The following is a 19,389-nucleotide window of genomic DNA, read 5'->3' as shown; positions in this document are numbered from 1 at the left end:
TGACAATGATGGCTATTTTGCCACAGATTTACAGTAGTAACAATACCGTGGTCATTTTTGTACGGGTTATAAGATCATTGTGATGGATCCGCTATGTAGCCTGCAAAAATGAATAACACAAAGCAAGCACACTGAAGCAGCGCCGACTTCGAGCTGTATTCCCAAACGCAAGCGTCTTTCCTCTTCCTATTACACAGCCAATCAGCTTCCAGTGAGCTGCGTCATCGGCGTCCACAAAGTGCGACCGACCAATCACATGAGCGCATTTGGGTCTGTTGCAGAGATTTTCTCACGAGGGTGTCTGTAGGTTCGTTTGCTCATCGTACCGCTGGTATTCTGGTGAATGTGAGTGTGGTGAAATGTATCATTAGTGTTTTTAAGCGATGTTTTATTATGAGCAAATAAGAGGACTGTCATTCTGATGAGGTGATGATAAATGAAAGCGTCCACTGCTGAAAGTGCTCTCACGCTCCATGAACATGTTGAGAAAACTTTTACTGCTCTTGATGCCTTGCATCGTTTTCATGACGCGGAGATCAAAGGCAGCGGCGGCGCCCAGCGCGAGCAAAACTTTGATTTGGGGTCCTGGACTGGAGACAAAAATTGTCCTTCCTGCTCGGTTCTTCTTCATACAGACAGTGGACACCACCGGAAGAAAGTGAGTGAGTCCTGCTGAAAGACTATAATGGGGCGGTATGGCTTAGTGGTTAAACATCTGGCTGTAAAATTAAGGTTGAAAGTTCAAAAACCCGTCGACACGTAACGTCACGTCCCTTTTTATTTAAAGAAAGACACCACATGTGAATGAGGAATGTATTTCAAGATTTCTGAAATGTTATGTTTAAAATGTCCAAATGAGGCATTGTCTAATTAAATGTGCATGCGTTTTGCATAACGTTACATTTCCTGAACAGAAATTTGAACATTGCATAAAGTTAGGTTCAAGATTTCATGTTGCTGACATTACAGAGTGGATTTTTTCTCTTTTTATCACTCCATAAATCAGAAAACACTCTTAATAGCCAGAAAAATAGATTTTTAGTAAATAAATATCTTTAGGAAATAAAATATTATATAAATCAGGCAAATTATATAGGAACAGACCCTGTAAAATTGACCAGTTCCAACCAGAACCGAAAATGATGTTATACAATAGAAAAGCCTTTAGAGTTCCACTAAGATCTTCTCATTCTGTAGTTCTTAAAGGGATATTTCACACAAAAATGAAAATGTTATCATTTACTCAGCTTTATGTTGTTCCAAACTTCTGTACTTCTGTTGAACACAAATGAAGATATTTTGAAGAATGTTGGTAACCAGACTGTCAACCATTGACCTCCATAGTAAGGAAAAATATATAATGGGAGTCAATGGCTATCATCAACTCTCTGGTTATTGACATTCTTCAAAATATCTTCTTTTGTGTGAAAGAAACTCATACAAGTTTGGAACAATAAAGGTGAGTAAATGATAACAAATTTTTCATTTTTGGGTGAACTATCCCTTTAAGTAAACTATCTTGGTATGGTATTTATTCTGGCTTCAAATACTAAGATAGTTTACTTAAAGGGATAGTTCACCCAAAAATGAAAAATACACAGGTCTGATGATCCTATAATGCAACATCAGCAACTTTTTAAGTCTTCAAAGTACTATATTATACAGCATTGAACAAGAAACAACAAGAAATGCCTGGCAAATTCTCAGGACAGGTCTTTCTTTGATTTTCAATCAGGGCGATGAAAGCATCTTGTTTAAAGGGATAGTTCACCCAAAAATGAAAATTCTATCATCATTTACTCACCCTCAGGTTGTTTAAAATCTGTATAATTTTCTTTGTTTTGTTGAAAACAAAGGAAGATATTTTGAGGAATGTGTTAAACTGAATGTGTTAACCATTGAATTCCATAGTATTTTTTTTTTTTTTTTTTCTATACTATGGAAGTCAATGGTTTCCCAAAGTGGCCTGGTTACAAACTTTCTTCAAAATATCTTCCTTTTGTGTTCAACAGAACAAAGAAATGTATACAGATTTTGAACAATTTGAGGGTGAGTGAATGATGATAGAAGTTTCATTTTTGGGTGAACTATCCCTTTAAGAGTCATTAAATGTGTTAATTTTAAGGCATCAGTTTACTTCTGTCATGGCTAAAATAATAATGTCTCTGACATTTTGAATTTCCTCATCTTTAGTTTTACGACTTCTCCTGGAGAGAAAACATTCGAAGTGCAGATTACATCTCCAACGGATCCGTATTCCAGAATCTGGGTCCAGATTTTAGACCGGAACGACGGATCATTTTTGGTTCGGTACCGCATGTACGCCAGTTACACTGATCTGCACATTCAGATTCTGTTGAAAGACAAGCTGGTGGGGAAATCACCATATGTGCTCAGAGGTGAGAAGAACCAAGCCTGCTTTCATGATACAGAGATGGAAAAATGTCTGGAAGTTGACACTAACCTATTTCTCACTACCCAGGTGCAGTGTATCATGAATCATGTGACTGCCCAGAGCCCAGTGGTACATTATGGGAGAAGAACATGCACTGTCCAGCTTCCTTCTCTCAGATAGATAGTGATTTATCTGTCTTTCCCAGTGTGGATCCTGATCGTAATGCTCATGAGATCCTCCAGCGCTTTGGGAAGAGACATAGCCTGTGCCACTATACCATCAAAAACAACCAGGTACACACATGTATACACATTCAGTGTGCTCATCAAAATCTTTCTGCTCCTGTAGCCTATATAACTACATAAAGACGCAAGTAGATGCCAAAGATTGATTCTTTTACTTCTGTTACTGTAGGTTTATATAAAAACACATGGAGAACATGTCGGATTCAGGATCTTCATGGATGCTTTCCTTCTGTCCCTCACACGTAAAGTGAGTATTATACTACTACTATTACAAATGTTTTATGCACATAGATTATGTGAAGTAATAAAAATGTTATTTATAAAAACACATCGTGTATGTTCTCAGTCATTTACCTTCAGAACCATTAGATGGCACTGTAACAGAGCGGTGGGAGGATTTGAATTTAACTTGAATCTTACAATGCTAATTTCAGTTCATACAAATGTGTGGGGGGGACAAGTTTTACAAATAATAAGACTTTTAGTATTCAGTACTTATATTTTCATACACTACCTACTGCCATTCAAAGGTTTGGGGTATGTTTTTTTTTTTTTTTTTTTTATAAAAAAAGAAGTTTATACTTTTATTCAGCAAGGACTTATTCAACTGAACAAAAGTAACATTAAAGACGTTTATAATGTTGCGATTTTTACATTAAAAATGTTATTCTACTAAAATAGAAAACAGTTACTTAAAATTGTATAATTGTATAAAATGTGTAATTAAATTGTAAAATGTAAAACAACAAATTCTTATGGACCCAAAACTTTTGAACACTATGTATGTTATATGTTAAATGATATATGTTATGTATATCATATGTTAAAGTGGAAAAAAATGCTGTTTTGTGTGACCAGGTCAAGCTTCCAGACATTGAGTTTTTTGTGAATTTGGGGGACTGGCCCCTGGAGAAGAGACGCGCCTCTGAGAAGCCTAGCCCAATATTTTCATGGTGTGGCTCCAATGACACACAAGACATCGTCATGCCAACCTATGACCTCACAGAGTCTGTATTGGAGACTATGGCCAGGTAAAAAAAACTGACTTGTGACTCTCACAGAGGCAGTAAACATGTAAAACATTTTATGGAACAACATAAAACGTTTTATGGATTTTTAAGGAATTCTGGCATTTTAAACCTGATTTAAAGTAGTAAATAAAGTTTTATTGTAATTCTTTTTTTTAATATTATTGTTTTAACAAAATACCAAAAAAAGAGTTTTAGAAACATTTTTAAACAGAAAAATTAGAAAAATGCAGTAAGGTCATATTTTCACTGTTGGTCTCAGAGTTGGATAATGACTTAATTTTTTTTTTTTAAAGATATAAATTTGATATTAGATAAAATAGTGTCTGTTTACGAAAACAAGATGCAATATCTATGCTAACCATTTTTATGACATATTTATATTTATCTTATTTATCTTACACAATTTATATGACATTATATTTATTATTTATGACATATATTTATATTTCTTACATAATTGTTTATAACAAAAATGTGATGGGGGGGAAAAAAGCATATAAAAGTTCACAGTAAGTATAGTGAAAAATCATTGTTACATAATTATTACATAACAATATGAAATCTGACTGATCAAAATATTTGCAGAGTGAGTCTGGACATGATGTCTGTCCAGGGACACACAGGTCCAGCGTGGGAGCAGAAGATGAGCAAAGCATTCTGGAGAGGGCGAGACAGCAGGAAAGAGCGTCTTGAGCTGGTTAAACTGGCGAGGGCGAACCCTGCCGTGCTCGATGCCGCCTTAACAAACTTCTTCTTTTTCAAACATGATGAGAGCCTTTATGGGCCCCTTGTCAAACATGTGTCATTTTTTGACTTCTTTAAGGTGTGTGAATTGCACAGAACTTTAATAGACATAGCATTTTTTTCATGTAGTGTTATTTTTAATGTAGGAAACTTGTATGTTTCTCTTTTAACAGTATAAGTACCAGATAAATGTGGACGGGACGGTTGCAGCGTACAGATTACCTTATCTGCTTGCCGGAGACAGTGTGGTGTTGAAACACGACTCCATCTATTACGAGCACTTTTACAAGCAACTCCAGCCGTGGGTGCACTACATCCCCTTTAAAGCTGACCTCAGTGACCTGCTGGAGAAGATCCAGTGGGCTAGAGACCATGATGAGGAGGTACATCATCCCCATTGGCACACAAACATCGAAAGTTCTCAATGTTTGGGAGTATAGACTTTGTTATCTGTTGTTAACATATTTGGATTATTAATATTTTTTTTTTTTTATAAATTGTAACATCTCAACTCAAGGTCATGCATTGCAGTTACTTTATAAAATAGCATAAACAATATAAGACCAGACACCAGTTTTCAATAAATAGTTTGTTTAATAAACTGTATTATATAGTTAATGTAATATAATGGATGGATAAGCAAATGGCTGGATGGTTATATTTTATACATACATATATATTATACATGGACACATACATAGAGAACTGTTTAAATTACAGATGTTCTGCTTTGAAAACAAGAACATTTCCATACATCCTTGTGATGGTGTTGTAATTCAGCAGTATGTGGGTGAAAGGGTTTGCAGTCGTTGTGCAGATTGCGCTGTTGAAAACGTGATTGAAGCAGTTGGTAACTGTATAAACAATCCTGCCACCTTCTCTGGTTTTTTTTTTTGTTTGTTTGTTTTTTTTATTTTTAAAATCTTATAGGTGAAGAAAATTGCCCTGGCAGGTCAGCAGTTTGCACGAACCCATCTAATGGGCGACAGTATATTCTGTTACTACTTCAAACTCTTCCAGGTAATATATTTTTTCTTTCTCTAGTTCAGTGCCCAGGTGTATCTGTTGTGGCAATGACTACACCAAGAGATGAAAAGTCATTGTTTTGCTGACACTACAGACACGCGATTGTAAGCAGAGTTCCCATGAGGCATTCAAATTTTGAAATTCAAATCTCCTGATTTTAAGGCCATTAAAAAGTCAGTTTCATTACATTTTAAGGCAATGTCTTAAATCTGATTGAAAAATGTTTGCTTTTAGGCTGTGTAGCATAAAGTCTTTGGTAGTAGCCTAGCCAGTTTGCCACTTGACAAGGTTACATGTGTCTTTTTTTTAAACATAGTACATTACAGTGCGTGCTTCAGCAGTGAAGCCAAGCAATTTAGACGTTTAAATTAGGTACTATGGAAATGAAGGTGAATTAGGAATTATGTATATTTTTAGAATGCATTTTTAGAAGCATGAATGAGCGAAGGAGATGCTCTGAATGAAAATGCACACTCACTTTCTGACAGTAGATGGTGCTTAAGGAACAGCAGAAATGCAGCTGTTACCCCGGTAACCCTGTAAACAAAATAACTGTGCTACTTTGTTTCTGAACAGTAGGCTTTTTATTGGCTATTTTTTTCAAACAGTCATTCTATGGTTTGACATGTCATTTGATCTGTTACATTACATCCAGTTATGCATGTTAGATATGAACTGTTACTATGCACTTATACATGTTTTAAGTTTTTTTTACCAGTACTGAGTTCTGTTTACATCTTGCATATAATATAAATACATATAATACAATGTTTTTTGTGAATAGGTAGGTTTGTTCTTTATGTGCGTACAGTATACATTAAAATTTTTCTTGAGGTTTTAAAAAGTCATAAATTTGATTTAGTAAACATATGTTGTTGTGTTTTGCTTAGAACTCCTCTTTTTCTGCTCACAATATTTTGATTTTATGAACTTATCAGTGTGTATATCTTATCCTATCTTGATCTTCCAAGTTTTATGTTGTTCTCAAGGACTGAAAAAGACAAAGGTCAGATAGCGCACATCTTGCCATCTGCACGCCACACACGTTCAGTGGTCGTTTTACTGTACTTTGGTAAAATGACTAGAAGCATTTTCCTTTATCATATAATGACTCATGAGCATGTTTCTATAAGTTTCAATCTTTCTAGATCTGCAGTGGGTATTTACTTTATTATACATATTTAGTGTTGCATACATTTTCTCGATTATTACCTAATTGTGAATTGTTCTGAAACTGGACATCTTGTAAATTAGCCAGAAAAAAAAAGTCTTATTCTAAGTCCGTTATCACTAATCAGTTGTTTTGTTTCTTTCCTCTGTAAATGTATAAAGATTCTCAAAACAAAAGACAGAAGTAGTAATGAAATTAGTAGTAATATTTTTATAGTTAAAACATTAAGATTTTTCATTTTCAGAGACTATATCTTAGAAACAATTTTGTCTTGTTTCTTTGGAAGTTTTAATTGACATTAACAGCTTAAAATGTAAAATATATCTAATTATTTATTTTTTGAACTACTTGTGTTATGCAAATGTTTTTCATTTGACATTTTCAACATGAGAACTCAATATTTGTTCAGGCATTCACCTCACTAAATACAACATTTTTCCTTTTTCTTTTTTTTTTTTTTTTCATCTTTTTTAGCTGGTCCCAAGTTTCCAGAGAGCGCACAGTAGTCACTGAGCACAAGTACCCCTGAGGTCATAAACCCCAGCACTTTATGGTTTTCCATAACCATCGGCTCCAAACATTAATCTTTAAACGCACATTCTGGCCTCAAAGCAATAAACCTGTGTGTGTTTGAGGTGTGGAAGTGTTGGAGGTCAAGACCACAGCGACTACTTGAATTTTATGTGATTTGTACCGCAGATAAAGATGTTTGTTTAGTGTGATGATGTTGCAGTTAATTAAAATTTTATAAGTAAAAATAAAAGTGCTTTACCAGGACCAAGAAAGAGGGTGTGTGATTGGGTGGCATAATCACATTGTGTAGCTGAACTTGCATATTGAGATATAAATGTAAATCTTTTCTGCTCTGTTTTGCCAGTAAAATTTTGTACACTAAATTACATTTTTGCATTCATCCAGCTCTGTGTTTTTGTTTTTAGAAGTACGCTGAACTTCAGGTCACTGAGCCAAAGGTTCAAGATGGCATGGAGCTGGTGGAGCAGCCAAAGGATGAACTTTTCCCATGTTACTGTGCAAGAAAAAAGGTCTGTGTGTCCTTTTTTGGGTCCAAAATGTGTACATTCATTGTTAGTAAGTGAACCTTTTTTACACAAAATGGAAATTGAAACTTAAAAGTCATCATTGTACAATTATAGTCCATTTTCAAATTAAAATATCATAAACAAACTCCACTGACACTGATTTAAATTAAGCACTTTTGCATTTATTCTGTTTTATACTATTCATATTGTTAAATATTACTGTTAATCTTTGAATTTTCAGCACAATAAAATAAATGTATTGTTAAGAAACAACAAGGAAAGCTGTAAGGCAGCAACCGTTTACCACCATATGGTATAATGCTGTACCAGTAGAGTTAATTAAGTATCTGATGGATTTATTATCATTTCATAAACCACACAGACTGGAATTATAAGGGCAATACCCTTTTATGACTTGAACTGATCAGCAGATTACTCTGATAAAATGTTTGTATGAATTCTTTAAGTCTGCAGTGCATTAGCACTGGATCAGATCAAACATTTCTAATTGTTTTTTGTTTGTTTGTTTTTTTCATACTGTAGGTCAGAGATGAGCTATAAGAGACCTCCTATTTCATTACGTAACAGCGGCCATCAAATTTAGATGGATTTGCACCAGAACATGTTCCTAAGACCACAGTCTTGGTGCATCAAGTGTCTTGTGACTGCAATGTCTTAACTGAATGTTTCATTTTTTGTATTAAATCCTTCCATTTCCATACTCTTGCTGGTCTGGTTTATATGAATTATATATTATACCATTTTTGTTTAGAAAGTTAGACAAAAGGGTTTGCTTATGGCTTTAAAATCAGAGTAAACTTAAACATAAAATAACTATACAATATACAATAGAGCCTGATATTTATTCAGAATAATTCATTATAACAAAATAATTAGAAGAAATAAGAAATCTTTTAGAGTAGGAGAACAACTGCACACTCTCTTAAGCATAGGCTATTTATTTACCACTGCTTCAAATAGTAGCCTTTGTCAAGGTTTACTTTTTTTATTATTATTTTTTTAGACATGACTTATGCTTACATAAAAACTGACTTTTTATAGATATTTACTTGAGTAAAAAAATGTGACAACATGCCCTTCACTATTTGTTGTTTGTGTTCCCTATCTAACATTTAAAACCAAACAAACTTCCTTTTTGAAAGGCTTTGTTGGCTAAATGTATAAAACAATGACTACTTAATGCAATGACATTCATACAATTTAAAGGGTTAGTTCACCCAAAAATTAAAATTATGTCATTAATTACCCTCATGTCATTACAAACCTGCAAGATTTCGTTCATCTTTAGAATGCAAACAAAGATCTTTTTGATGAAATCTGAGATCTTTCTGTTCCTCCATAGACATCCTGCACAACTGAAACTTTGACACTTCAAAAAATTCTTAAATAAAGAGATTGTTAAACTAATCCATAGTTTAGTCAGATATCTACTACTACCAGCCTACTACAGATAATTAATTAGGGGAATTGTAATGTGTTGTTGTTGTTGTTGTTTTAATATTTTCAATTAGGTTATAAAAATGATCATTCTTAGTGGAGCTTCCGCAAGAGGTTCTCGAGCATCGCTCAGGTTTGGTTGAGCTTCTGTTTATGTTCGCTGATCAATGTGTGAATCTGTTTATCATAAAAAGCTATTTAGTCTTTTCTGAAAATTTGGACTAAACTACTCAATTCATACGAATTAGTTTTACAATCTCTTTATGAACTTTTTTAAGCATCAAAGTTTCAATTGTGTTGCTGTCAGGAGGACAGAAAGCTCTTAGATTTCATCAAAAAGATCATTTGTGTTCTGAAGATGAACTAAAGTCCCACGGTTTGGAACGACATGAGGGTGAGTAATTAATGACAATGTTTATTGTTGTGTGAACTAACCCTTTAAGCGATTTTAACGTCTCACCTAAGGCGCATGCTCACTCCTTTACTTTAGGTGGCGCTGTTAACAACGTGATTCATGTGTGTCCACGTGTGAGAACATTCTACCCGGGTATTTTGGAGTTCGTTCCTTCAAACACGCAACTATTAACTCCCAAATGGAGTTTTCAGAGGTATTTTCTCTATAGAAACATGTAACCTTACTTAGTAACATTTGTGCATTAAACGAAGTAGAAAAATAATGCGTGCTTCAGATTGTTTTATTGTCTTTTCTAATGGCAAGCTTTACTAAGAATCTATGAGAGCTTCGTTTTTGACACTTTTGGAGAGATTTTTAGTTTGCGGAATATTACAGGAGAATGTGAGAATCCCGTTCGAGCAGAAAGAGCTGGATGGTGTGTTCACGGTCCCTGCTGACGTCACCGAGGAACGCACAGCTATGGTGTTGACGCACGGCGCGGGGGGAGACATGCACATCAAACAGCTGGAGAGCCTCGCGCACGCTCTCGCCCGCTCTGGTGTCCTGTGCCTGCGATTCACCTGCAGAGCGGTGAACTTCCCGTATAGAGTCAGAGCTTATAGAGCCGTTGTGGTTAGCACTTCTTCCTTTTTTTTTAGTCATTATAAGCAGCACCACCATGCACATGAAATGTTTATATTGTAGCCGCATTTTATTATTGTATTGTTTAAAAAAAAAAAAAAAAACTATACAAATATATTATTAAATGTGTTTTTAATATTAATAATAGTAATTAATAAATAAGAATATTTCTAAAATCATGTAAATCTTGCAATTTTGCTATCCACCAGGATTACTTAAGAAGCCATGAGAGATTTGCACCAGACAGCATTTTCTTGGGAGGTAGGGCTCTCTTGCTCTTTTTTCCTTCTCAAACACACTATAAATGTATTTTGACAAGCCTGAGACAGTATATCAGGTTTTGTGTGAGAGAAGAATTTGTTTGTTCGACTGAGCAAAAGTCTATTTTTGAAGGAGGAACTGAAATGTTTGCAGATACCATTTTGGTTTTTAGAAGCTTTACTTCTCGGAAATAAATGCAGTATTTCAAAAACAGATTTGCAACACTTGAATTTTCTTATAGTGAAGTGAACAATATCGAGTTGTTGACTGATTTCCTTCTATTGTTATATTATAATTATTATTTGCGGCGATAATAATATTAATGCTTTACAGCCAATGTATTTTTAATTATATTTTATATAAATATATTTATTTCATTTATTTATTTATATATATATTTTTAATACTTTAAAGTTGCAGTACTTAACAGCCAGGCTTTACCTAACTTGCCAGGCTTTATTATTGTTTTCACAATATATATAATACATATATAATTCTTTTTACAAACAAGTTATTTTTTAAATGATCTCTCTCAATGTATCAATGTGTCTATTTGTTTCCAGGGCGCTCTATGGGTGCTCGTACAGCTGTTGATGTGTGTCAGCGGATGTGTAGACAGAAGGATGTAGTCCAGGGTGTTCTGTGTTTGTCATTCCCACTGAATCTACCAGGAAAACCACTAACATATGTTGAGCGGAGCCGAGAGCTGCGTGACCTCTCACAAACTTCTGTGATGTTTGTTTCCGGCACTGCAGATAACATGTGTGAACAGGTGAACACATATGAGAAGTTTTCCATTGATCATTTTTAAAGTTCTTTTTCTCACCCTCATTTCATTCTGAACCTGTATGACTTCTGTAGAGCACAAAAGATAGTTTGAGAAATGTGTTGTACACACAATGGAAGTCGATGGTCACCAATACTATCTTTGTGTTCCACTGAAGTCATACAGATTTGAAATATGGCGCTGAATAAATAATCTAAATCTATCACATACAATTCATATTTATGTTACTTTATAGAAATACAAAGCATATAATTTGCTTGCTTTTTCAGAGACTCCTACAAAATGTCATGTCTGTCATGAATAGCCCTTCTGCCGTTCACTGGGTCAAGGATGCGAACCACGGACTCAAAGTATGTGGCAGAACAGAAGAATCAGTACTGGAGGAAGTCAATCCACAGATTATTGCATGGGTACTACAACACAAATGAATGTACGTTTATAAATATGTAAATATGATGATTACTGTTGGATGAAAGAAGATGGTGAGATTCTGAGCCTGACCCGAATCATCTGTACCTCATGATGTTAACTGAATTACAGATAATTTTTATATTAAAAATAAAGATCATAATATTTTTAAAATAAAATATGCATATATCATTGTTGTTATTTATTTTTTTCAGAAACAAATAATTAGTATTATGATCATTAATACTTTGGGTGGCCATTTGTTTGCACGCTATGCTATGCTATGCTATGCTACCTTTTGATATACAGTGGCTATAATACTCTTACACTCCCCTGTCAAAATTGAAGCTTTTTGGGATGTCTTTTTTTTTTTTTTTTTTCACCTTTAAAGTCATTAGTTGAGATAGATGTGAAAAAGTAGTGTAGGCCCTACTGTACCTTATATTTAGCTAAATAGATCAATATTTAATCAAGATTGGAATTCAATGGCAAGCTTATGAATTGAGTCACCCCCGGTGATATGTGGAAGTCTGAATCAACGCTGGACTTCTAGGCCTAATATTCTTAATATTCTGGAAAAGTGACAGTAAATGTGTTAATAATGCATGTTATCGCTTTGATAATTCAGAAGCATAATAGGAAATGAAGATATTGCAGTAATTATTAGCTACAGTGAAAGCGTAAGTAAAGTTTTCTTATAAATAATTTGAATTAAACTTTTTATTATAAATATTTTTTATTGTGAAGTTTTATTTTCCCACTCTTCTATGCAAAAATGCTTGATCACTTTTCTGGGGAAATGTGTTTCTATAATTCAATGATTAATTGAGGGGTGTGCACACTTGTGTAAGCAGGTTATTTTATAAAGATTATTTTACTTAAAATGTTTGTTAGATGAATTTTGTTGCTTTCAATATTGCACTAAAAGTGGAATTTTTTTCTTATAATTAATTAATTAATTATTAATTATATGTTGTGTGCCCCCGCATATTAATGTTGTGTATGTATCTTTAAGAACTATGACGTCATCGTACGAACAAGCTTATGATTGGGTGGTTCTCTCTCCAGGCAGTCAACTGTAAACATGGCGCAGGAACCCTGGAATAAAATTAATATTCCCTTTCCAAGTGCTATTTCTTCGATTCGAATCCCCTTTACTGGTTCAACGGGTATGTTCTAATATTTTAACACATATATTTACTACACTTTACTATAAAGAGCACATACACAGCATGTAAAGGAAAATAAAGCGAACCGTTTTCCTGCGGCAGATATGAACACGTGGATCCGTTTGATTCATGTGAAATAATGCACGTGTGATATTGTTGGCAGTGATAAAGCATTTAACTCGTTTTGATTTTTACTAGTGTTGGTGTAGTTTTCTGCATATTGTGTGATCTATGATTTACTACTCCAGTGTTTCCATTTTGTAAAGTGTTTATATTGTGTATTATGTGTAAAAGTTGTTTGGTGTACGTTCCCTATATAACCCTTTCAGGGTTACCTACAGGTTACACCAGAACCAGATGATTTCACTTTATTATCTATGAACTTTTTAAGTAACTTAAACGTGTATAATAAGTTTCCGGTGTGACACTTTAAACAATAATATCAGCTAAATGACATGCAAGTTAACTTTGTAATGATGTTTCTCTGCCTAGATATCTTAATTACATATCTGCTGGCTGACTGTGAGAAAGTGTTGACCCTGTTATGTAGCGAAGTTCTGCAGACAGAAATCCGTGTGCTCTACGAACTACTTTATGTTTTGAACAACTGCTTCAGACAACACAAACCATTCCGAGCATTAAAACAGGTGGGAACCCAGTGCTTCAATATACAGGTGATGGTCATATAATTAGAATATCATCAAAAAGTTGATTTTTATTTCACTAATTCCATTCAAAAAGTGAAACTTGTATATTATATTCATTCATCACACACAGACTGATATATTTCAAATGTTTATTCTTTTAATGTTCATGATTATAACTGGCAACTAAGGCAAATCCCAAATTCAGTATCAGAAAATTAAGACCAATACAAAGAAAGGATTTTTAGAAATCTTGGCCAACTGAAAAGTATGAACATGAAAAGTATGAGCATGTACAGCACTCAATACTTAGTTGGGGCTCCTTTTGCCTGAATTACTGCAACAATGCGGCGTGGCATGGAGTCGATCAGTCTGTGGCACTGCTCAGGTGTTATGAGAGCCCAGGTTGCTCTGATAGTGGCCTTCAGATCTTCTGCATTGTTGGGTCTGGCATAGCGCATCTTCCTCTTCACAATACCCCATAGATTTTCAATGGGGTTAAGGTCAGGCGAGTTTGCTGGCCAATTAAGAACAGGGATACCATGGTCCTTAAACCAGGTACTGGTAACTTTGGCACTGTGTGCAGGTGCCAAGTCCTGTTGGAAAATGAAATCTGCATCTCCATAAAGTTGGTCAGCAGCAGGAAGCATGAAGTGCTCTAAAACTTCCTGGTATACGGCTGCGTTGACCTTGGACCTCAGAAAACACAGTGGACCAACACCAGCAGATGACATGGCACCCCAAACCATCACTGAGGCCCTGTCCCAAATGGCACACTCCGGACTTATGGACTTCCTCAGAGTCCACACTTTGGTGACGTCATGTAGTGCAGACCTATAGCGCCCTTGGCGCGAGTCCAGGAGGGTGCATTGAGAGGTATTTTTGGAACAGACTCGATCGTCATGCCGGAAATAACGGTCTGGTTGTTTTTGACAGGAGCTGCAGGTTCGGGGAATATGCTGCCAAATGTTGTTGTTGTTTTTACTATTTTACCTCTCCATACAGAGCCGAATAAACTGAAAGATTATCTCATCAGTCCCTTTATTAGATAAATATCACAAATATCTTATATAAATATTATAATATTTAGCATTGAGAACAGGTTTTTTGTTTTGCAACATATCTCCATGTCAAACTGTAGGTAACAACTGGTAAAATGTACACCTAGGTCATAAAAACCGTACACTTAAAATATTTTCTTCTCATCCATGTCATCAATCTCCTCCTATCCGTTGTCTTATTGGCATTTCGCAAGGATTCCTGGGTAGTTAAAGTGTGCGGAGCCCACATCTATGAAGACCGCTTCAAGGGTACAAAGGAGACGCTGCTGAGCTCGTAGTTGACCCTGCTACGGACTCGTAGACTCGGCGAGCATGCGCAATTTAAGTCCACGAGACCGAAAGTCCACATGAAGTGCGCCATTTGGGACAGGGCCTGACTGTACCTCAAGCAACGTGGATTGTGTGCCTCTCCTCTCTTCCTCCAGACTCTGGGACCCTGATTTCCAAAGGAAATGCAAAATTTACTTTCATGAGAGAACATAACTTTGGACCACTCAGCAGCAGTCCAGTCCTTTTTGTCTTTAGACACTTCTGACGTGGTCTGTTGTTCAAGACAAGAGTGGCTTGACACAAGAATGCGACAGCTGAAACCCATGTCTTGCATACGTTTGTGCGTAGTGGTTCTTGAAGCACTGACTCCAGCTGCAATCTCCCCCACATTTTTGAATGGGTTTTGTTTCACAATCCTCTCCAGGGTGTGGTTATCCTTATTGCTTGTACACTTTTTTTTCTACCACATCTTTTCCTTCCCTTCACCTCTCTATTAATGTGCTTGGACACAGAGCTCTGTGAACAGCCAGCCTCTTTTGCAATGGCCTTTTGTGTCTTGCCCTCCTTGTGTAAGGTGTCAATGGTCGTCTTTTGGGCAACTGTCAAGTCAGCAGTCTTCCCCATGATTGTGTAGCCTACAGAACTAGACTGAGAGACCATTTAAAGGCCTTTGCAGGTGTTTTGAGTTAATTAGCTGATTAGAGTGTGGCACCAGGTGTCTTCATTATTGAACCTTTTCACAATATTCTAATTTTCTGAGATACTGAATTTGTTTTTTTCCTTAGTTGTCAGTTATAATCATCAAAATTAAAAGTAATAAACATTTGAAATGTATCAGTCTGTGTGCAATGAATGAATATAATATACAAGTTTCACTTTTTGAATGGAATTAGTGAAATAAATCAACTTTTGATGATATTCTAATTATATGACCAGCACCTGTACATGTTATATGCATATATTACATATGCTTTTGCATGTTATTTCAGGTCCAGGATAAAAATCCCTATTATTAATTTCAATGAAATTGATTAAATATGCATCATCTGCAGGTTGAACAATGTGTAAATCGCTTGAAAGAGATGAAGTTACAAGCAGTGGTAGAAGATCTGCAGGAACTGTGTCCGAACAAATTGCAGAGGTAAGTGCTGTCATACTATTTATCAAAATAACTTCCCCTCTCTCTTGCAACAACATCTCTTCTCTGATGATGTGTTTACTGGCGTGAGGGTGGGCAACCTGTCATTCGCATGAAATTACAGCAATTCAGTGTTCAAATCAATTCCTGATGTACAAAATCCAGACGTACATTTTTTGTTTGCTTCGCGTCACAATCGCAACTTCCATTTCATTGTGACTGAAGAAAAGATACTTTTCTTTTTCTTTTTTTTTTCCCAGTTTATGGTTTTAAAGAATGCATGTTTTGTTTTTTCGCACAGGGAGGCTGGAGTAGAGGTTGGTGAGTGTGACGTTCCCAGTCAGCCCATGTTGGAGTGGCTCTGTCTTAAACTACTTGGAGCCTCAAGTCTTTTAGCCCGAACACTGGACCGATGCTCCCAAGCTTTCATGTATCCTAAATTTTCACATTCATAACCATTATATTGATTTGAAAATGTATAAAAAGTATGATCAAAGAACTGTGCATGGCTGTGATCCTTCACACCCCAGTAAGACGGACACGACAGCACCTGCAGCTGCGTGAGTTCATTGTGCTGAATTTGGTGATGCTCAGCATGCTCAGTCGTCTCTGGTAAGTTTATACCGGTATAACTTACCATGTCACTGTTGGATTCCCATATGTCTGAAATGTATGAAAATGCTAAGTTGGAGCAACTTTTCATATTTCTGTGCAAACTTGATGGTTGGAATTTGAAATAATTTTGCCTTAGTGTGTTCAGTATGATCAAGGATAATAATTTGATTATTTATTTTTAATTTTTTGTACCTTTTTTACCATATTTTGTGGAAAAAAATTGTATGTACTCAGAAGTGAGCTCAAAGTCCCTTGAAGGAAAATCCGGTAACATGTTTCCAACTCCTCCGGGCAGCTATTTCAAGCATCCAAGTTCTAGATCAAGATCAAGTTCTATCTATTTAAATGGGAGAATCCTGAAATCTCCAAAACTGCTTGTCATACACTCATTTAAATAGCATATTCAAATCAGCAACTAAATATGACATGAATTATCTCATAAATGTTGTTTCTCTTGGTCAAATAGCATTAAAAGAGCTTATATTTCTGGCTGGACTAGCTAATGTGCATATGTAGTCCCATGTGTCCTACATGTGGCCGTTGGCTCTTTTATAAAGAAGGCGAGACTTACATATTGTGTGTTGCACTTTCTCATATTCATAGTAATGAGTCTTGGTGTGTGTGTGTGTGTGTAAAATATATATATATATATATTTTTTTTTTTTTACTTCTAGAAAAAAAAATCTAGAATCAAAAGATTTCACTGTGCAGATTTTGTTTGAAAATTTGCCGCTTTGACCAACAGAAAGCTGCTTGGTTTGAGATTGGCTTCTGTGTAAGATGGCTGCATTGCTACACTATTGGCAATATACAATGGGGTTTTTTTGTTTGCCTAGGATATTCATCAGAAAATAGCTGTATTATAAAAAAAAATAGAAGTCTGGAAAGTTCCCATTTCTATAGAGAGAGAGCAAAAGTGTGTGTGTGTGTGTGTGTGTGTGTGTGTGTGTGAGAGAGAGAGAATGTATGTTTAGCATGAAATGAAAAACTAGAAGGTTAAGAAGAGTTTTAGAAAATATTCTGAATATATTAAACCTTTCCTGAACAATGTGCAACAAATATAATTCTGAAATGGCATAATTATTTTATCACATTTTTGCTAGGGTGTTCTTCAAAGGTGTTCTGAGAGCCCTTGTCCCCATGTACAAAAGAGCCACTGAACTCCTCCAGGAGGTGTCACAGTCCAAGCCCATGGCCTACTTGACTGACTTCACCCTGCCTGGGGACCTGAAAGACTTCCTGTGCCTCTCACATCCTGATCCACTGATGGAAGAAGGCACCAAAGACCTTTTAAAGGTCCCAAGAGAGCCGAAAAAGCCCATATTTTCTGTCCTTTGCAGGTTGTTTGGGGACAGAGGGCAAGAAGAGGATAATGGTGAAGAGGAGAGAGAGATGGTGCCAATATTTTCTTCTGGTCATGATGAAGGTTCTAGTCTGGATCTGGGGGCTGCAGTTTTACAACGACGGACAGGTTTGCAGATTTTATACTTTTACTGTATATGTGTAGATATTATGTAATCATATTTGCTTGTTGTAATTCTTCAGATGACTCGCCCTATGGACTGGACATGAAGGTTTTGCTTCAACAATCTTGTAAAACCACCAAACAGGTATTTGATTTTGATTTTATGTGATGTCAAGTGGCTAGTCCTGGGATGGTGCCATATGACATGCTGCAGTACAGTTTTGAGAAAAATAATATGCTGACATATTCATAGAAATGCAGTTGTAGGTTATTAATGGTGCATTCTTCCCAAAGCTGGAGCCACAGATGAAATTGTGCATCTCAAGCCAAATTGCAGTCTGTCAGAAGAGTAAGTTCTTGAAGTCACTGGAAAAGGTGTCCTCATTCAGAAACATGGCTGCCCATCTGAAGGAAGTGATGCACTGGTGCCAGAGCTGTAAGTTTCATCGAAAGCGTAAGCACCTGGCCTTCTTGAGCCTGAAGTGTCTGAGGATGGAAAGTCTGGAAGCTGAAGGCATCAGGTACATAAAAATACTGAAAATTAAATATGTATTTGAGTCATTCTTAGCAGGTGTGTTTATCATATCTAATAATGTTTTTGTTTTTTTTTAATTGAGGGTGGAGAAAAGATTGAAGAAGTTTAAGTTAGAAGTTCGCAAGGCATTGATGCTTCAAAAGACTTTCCCAACAAAACGTTCCTGTTCCTTCATTTCACGTTGGAGAACTCAATGGCACCTCAGAGCCTTCATGGCACGCAACAGCACTATCAGAACTAGAGCTGCATTTTCCAGGATGTGCTCTAGAACAGTTAAAAACTTGTCTGTGTCATTGAAACATGGGAGGAACTGCAGCCGACCACAACAATTCTCAAAAAAAGAAGTGTCAAGAAACAATACAGCACAAAGAGCTAAGGAAGACAAAATGGACTCAAAGGCTGTCTTGCAGAAACCAAATATGCCGAAGAACGATATTGATGATATTTTTGAATTCTTTGGATTTTAAGTTGTTGATAGGATTAGTTGAAAGCATGAATGGTTTTATTTTTAAAACCTAGGTGCAAGCTAACTTTTGGTCACTGTGAAAAACATGTCTTCCTATACTGTATGTGATTGAATGTTTTATCGAATGTTTTTTTTTTTTTTTTCACAGCAATTTAAATTTTCTACAGAAATAATATTTGACGTGTTATTTCCCATTGAATTCTATTGTATGTAATGTGGATATCCAGAGAAACAAAGAGATAAAACTGTAAGGAAATTTGTGAGTTTTTTTTTTTTCTTTTTTTCCCCTCCAAATTGGTTATTCACAGTCTGATGAGTGGATGCATGAAGCAAACAGCTTTTTAAATCACATTCTCAAGATTAAAATTTTTTTTTTTTAAAAACTGATACAAGTTGTGGTGTGTGATCAGCTTAGTTTAACCTG

General features: G+C 35.7%; 3 protein-coding genes across 4 annotated transcripts; all 3 read left to right on the top strand.

Moving 5' to 3' along the window:
* Positions 1-289: 289 nt before the first annotated feature.
* Positions 290-8,352, top strand: poglut2 (protein O-glucosyltransferase 2). The gene is made up of 10 exons (XM_067409757.1): positions 290-658; positions 2,194-2,399; positions 2,483-2,688; positions 2,810-2,887; positions 3,499-3,671; positions 4,257-4,494; positions 4,589-4,798; positions 5,346-5,435; positions 7,551-7,655; positions 8,196-8,352. Exons 1-10 carry the CDS (start codon positions 474-476, stop codon positions 8,211-8,213), a joined length of 1,509 nt encoding a protein of 502 aa, XP_067265858.1. The 5' UTR covers positions 290-473; the 3' UTR covers positions 8,214-8,352.
* A 1,277-nt stretch (positions 8,353-9,629) lies between these two features.
* On the top strand, positions 9,630-12,280 carry tex30 (testis expressed 30). 2 transcript variants are annotated; one of them, XM_067409234.1, is made up of 5 exons: positions 9,630-9,718; positions 9,901-10,137; positions 10,356-10,407; positions 10,971-11,179; positions 11,464-12,280. In XM_067409234.1, exons 1-5 carry the CDS (start codon positions 9,704-9,706, stop codon positions 11,620-11,622), a joined length of 672 nt encoding a protein of 223 aa, XP_067265335.1. In that variant the 5' UTR covers positions 9,630-9,703; the 3' UTR covers positions 11,623-12,280. The 2 variants fall into 2 exon arrangements, with proteins under 2 accessions (XP_067265335.1, XP_067265334.1); XM_067409233.1 differs by having other exon boundaries at positions 9,638-10,137.
* Positions 12,276-19,274, top strand: nepro (nucleolus and neural progenitor protein). The gene is made up of 10 exons (XM_067409232.1): positions 12,276-12,282; positions 12,671-12,771; positions 13,264-13,418; positions 15,799-15,887; positions 16,186-16,314; positions 16,419-16,496; positions 17,603-17,970; positions 18,045-18,109; positions 18,259-18,485; positions 18,582-19,274. Exons 2-10 carry the CDS (start codon positions 12,687-12,689, stop codon positions 18,964-18,966), a joined length of 1,581 nt encoding a protein of 526 aa, XP_067265333.1. The 5' UTR covers positions 12,276-12,282; positions 12,671-12,686; the 3' UTR covers positions 18,967-19,274.
* Positions 19,275-19,389: the final 115 nt, after the last annotated feature.

Source organism: Chanodichthys erythropterus, chromosome 14 (assembly GCF_024489055.1).
Source record: "Chanodichthys erythropterus isolate Z2021 chromosome 14, ASM2448905v1, whole genome shotgun sequence".
Classification (NCBI taxonomy): Eukaryota; Metazoa; Chordata; class Actinopteri; order Cypriniformes; family Xenocyprididae; genus Chanodichthys; species Chanodichthys erythropterus.
The sequence above is the reverse complement of the archived record's forward strand: the minus strand, read 5'-3'. Positions and strand labels throughout refer to the sequence as shown.

What these genes read in the sequence shown, in the direction of transcription:
- nepro (XM_067409232.1), top strand. Translation starts at nt 12,687, where the DNA reads ATGGCGCAGGAACCCTGGAATAAAATTAATATTCCCTTTCCAAGTGCT. An exon ending in CCCCTTTACTGGTTCAACGG is followed by an intron (nt 12,772 to 13,263) that starts GTATGTTCTAAT and finishes TTCTCTGCCTAG; the next exon opens with ATATCTTAATTACATATCTG. An exon ending in AGTTTTACAACGACGGACAG is followed by an intron (nt 17,971 to 18,044) that starts GTTTGCAGATTT and finishes GTAATTCTTCAG; the next exon opens with ATGACTCGCCCTATGGACTG.
- tex30 (XM_067409233.1), top strand. Translation starts at nt 9,844, where the DNA reads ATGAGAGCTTCGTTTTTGACACTTTTGGAGAGATTTTTAGTTTGCGGA. An exon ending in AGACAGCATTTTCTTGGGAG is followed by an intron (nt 10,408 to 10,970) that starts GTAGGGCTCTCT and finishes ATTTGTTTCCAG; the next exon opens with GGCGCTCTATGGGTGCTCGT. An exon ending in CAGATAACATGTGTGAACAG is followed by an intron (nt 11,180 to 11,463) that starts GTGAACACATAT and finishes TTGCTTTTTCAG; the next exon opens with AGACTCCTACAAAATGTCAT.
- poglut2 (XM_067409757.1), top strand. Translation starts at nt 474, where the DNA reads ATGAACATGTTGAGAAAACTTTTACTGCTCTTGATGCCTTGCATCGTT. An exon ending in CTAGAGACCATGATGAGGAG is followed by an intron (nt 4,799 to 5,345) that starts GTACATCATCCC and finishes AAAATCTTATAG; the next exon opens with GTGAAGAAAATTGCCCTGGC. An exon ending in ACTACTTCAAACTCTTCCAG is followed by an intron (nt 5,436 to 7,550) that starts GTAATATATTTT and finishes TTTTGTTTTTAG; the next exon opens with AAGTACGCTGAACTTCAGGT.